Here is a 2894-nt window from a genome sequence, read left to right on the forward strand (position 1 = left end):
TTTGATCATATTCACTAACCCTCCTCCCATAGTCACCCCTTCCCTATCCACCCAGCGTTATGTCCTCATTTTCTTTTAAAACCTGTTCATATACCCTTGAGTATGGGACCATTCACTGGACGGACCTTGGTCAACCTACCAGGGGTTTAAAAAAACTGACTTTTCCCTCTCCTAACAGCTGTCAGTTGTCAGTAACTTCTCAGCTAGAGTGGGACTTAGTGATCACCTCCCCTCTCCATGCTGAGATTTTGTCTGATTTGAGCTTATGCAGGTCTTGTGCATGCTGTCACAACCTTGATACAGTAAGAAAGTGCTCATAGTCTGTGCACTGCAGTCATGGAGACTACCCTCCAGATACAGTCTGTAGTACTCAGTCTGATCTTTCCTTCCTTCCTGTCTTTTAAAAATTAATTTTTATTTATGTGTATGTGTGTTTACCTGATTATTTGTAATATGCACTATGTGCATGCAGGTGCCTGAAGAGGCCAGAAGAGGGCATCAGATCCCCTGGAACTGGAGTTACAGGCTGTTGTAAGCCATTTCATATGGGTGCTGGGAACTAAATCCAGTCTTCTTCAAGAGCAGCAAGTATTCTTAACCACTGAGCTATCTCTCCAGACCTCTTCCCTTTCTAAAAATAAATCAACTGGGGCTAGGGCTATAATGCAGTGGTACCAGTATGTGCAAGGCCTTAAACACTAGTTTTCCTTAATGAACAGCAGCAGAAGGACTAAGAAAATACAGAGGAATGGGATAAAGAGTTGCCAGTTTTTAAGTGAACAGACAATATATATTTCATCTCAAAATTATTTTAAAATACAGCTGACAGGATTAAAAGCGCAAGCTGCACCATTTTATATCCATCTACAAATTGTACTATATGTGGGAAGTGTCAGAATCAGTTCTCCTTGGATATTGAGGGGAAACTCTAAGTGTAAAGGACGCAAGTAGGTCTTGGGCTGCATGTAATATAGCCAGACCTCATTCAATAACCTCCCTCCTATATCCCATCCTCTTACCTACAGTAGTTATACTTTAGGAATTCCTGTAAAGCACAGAAAAGGAAGGAAAAAAATGGTCAATTGTTTTTCTATTCTAAATTTATTGAAGGACTGCTGGCCTCTGAGGTTCTTCTCAGAGGTCTTGAATTTGCACATTCCAGCCTTGATGCTATGCAGTGGGGGTCATACCTGGGCCTTAGGCCATCCCACCTGCATAGCCACTTAGGACTCATGTGGCACTGAGTCCCTAGCATCTCAAAAGTCTTGGCTTCTTCTCTACCAAATCAGCATTTACAGTGATGTTAGGAAGATATAAAGTGAAGTGTGCAGAGTATAGCTCCTAGTAAGTAGAAGCCTTCTGCAGTGTGGCTCGCTCAGGCTTTCTCTTTCCTTATGCTGCCCCAGGGCTGGGCTTCTGGTCAGATCATAGCAAATGCCCAAGGCTTTGAGGAATCCAGGCCACATAGCAGTCTTGGATGATTAGGATAAGCTGGGGACACTCACCTGAGAGTGAGAACATTGGCCTCTTCCTCCTTAGGTGCTCTCTCTAATCCTAAAGTCTTCAGTTATGGGGTGGAAGCCTATGAAGCCTGCAAGAAGAAGGCTCTGACCAGTGACATCCTTGAGGAGCAGAAAAAGTTCCCGCTGTGCTGGTTCAGTGTGCCAGCAATTTTGAAGGGCTGGATGGACAGGGTGCTGTGCCAAGGGTTTGCTTTCGATGTCCCAGACTTCTATGACACAGGATTTCTCAAGGATAAATTAGTCCTCCTTTCCTTAACCACGGGTCAAATCAATTTTCAAGCAAGAGGTCTGACTGGTCTTGACTCCTAGAAGCTAACAGCTCACCCCAGGCATAGAAAGGGCTAGCTCATTTCCATACCCTTCTTCATGTTCCCCTTGATGGACAGTTGCAAGGACTTTACTGCCCCAAGGTCTGTTGTTTTCACTTCCTCACTGCCTACTCTGGAGCTCCCATCAGGGAACAGAGTCACCATAATAGCAATTGTACCATTGTCAACTCTACCTCTCCCCGCACCATGTCCCCAGCTGTACCCCTCTGAGCTGACCGTGTGGGCTCCCCTCATTGCTGGGCACGGGAGGGAGAGAGGTCTGTGTGATAAAGTATGAGTCTTGAGACAAGGCACAGTGTTGTTTATGTTTGCTGTGCTGCCCCCAGTTCCCGCTGTACTGGTTCAGTGTGCCAGCAATTTTGAAGGGCTGGATGGACAGGGTGCTGTGCCAAGGGTTTGCTTTCGATGTCCCAGACTTCTATGACACAGGATTTCTCAAGGTATGTACCCTGGGGATAAGGATTGCTACAGATCCTTCCAGTGGGAGGAAGGCATCTTTCAATTTATATTTCTAGTTTGCATCTTTGTATTAGGTAAATGGTCACTGAGCACTTACTGTGTGCACAGCACACTGCGCATGCTTAAGTGCATCCTTTTTAAGTTCAGAGAGCTTTTTGACAGTGGAGGAGGCACATACACATTAACCACACACAAGGCAAAGGAAATATGGAGCTGGATGCTGCTGCGCAGGGGCTGAAATGGGAAATGACATGAGCAGCAGGGTGCCAACTCTGTAACAGTTCACCTGCCTTGTACCAATTCATACCTCTGGGCTCTGTGTGCCCATCTAGGGAAAAAAGTTGCATAGCACCAGTGTTTTAAGGGAAAAGAGGTGTGTGGTACTTGGTGGGTGCCTGTGCATAGTGGCTGTAAACTTGTACTGAGAGAATTTCCTACTAAAAAAACAACTTTAAATTCTCAAAGCCTCTGAAAATAAGTGTATACAAGGAAAATGAACCAGGTAACCAAGATGCTGTCCTTCATTGCTTGGTCATCCTATGTGGGCCCCACTCACCAGCCACCTTCCCCCACAACTCTGTGG

General features: G+C 45.4%; 1 protein-coding gene across 1 annotated transcript in view; it reads left to right on the forward strand.

Moving 5' to 3' along the window:
• The window catches only part of LOC103741921 (ribosyldihydronicotinamide dehydrogenase [quinone]), a 14113-nt gene extending 11228 nt beyond the window's left edge, over nucleotides 1-2885 (forward strand). The window contains exon 5 of the mRNA XM_029568163.1: nucleotides 2179-2885. Within this exon, the coding sequence (XP_029424023.1) occupies nucleotides 2179-2367 (189 nt within the window). The 3' untranslated portion in view covers nucleotides 2368-2885. The remainder of the gene's footprint in view (nucleotides 1-2178) is intronic.
• The last annotated feature ends 9 nt before the right edge of the window (nucleotides 2886-2894 follow it).

Source organism: Nannospalax galili, unplaced genomic scaffold, assembly GCF_000622305.1.
Source record: "Nannospalax galili isolate Female #2095 unplaced genomic scaffold, S.galili_v1.0 scaffold4160, whole genome shotgun sequence".
In the NCBI taxonomy this organism is placed as follows: domain Eukaryota; kingdom Metazoa; phylum Chordata; class Mammalia; order Rodentia; family Spalacidae; genus Nannospalax; species Nannospalax galili.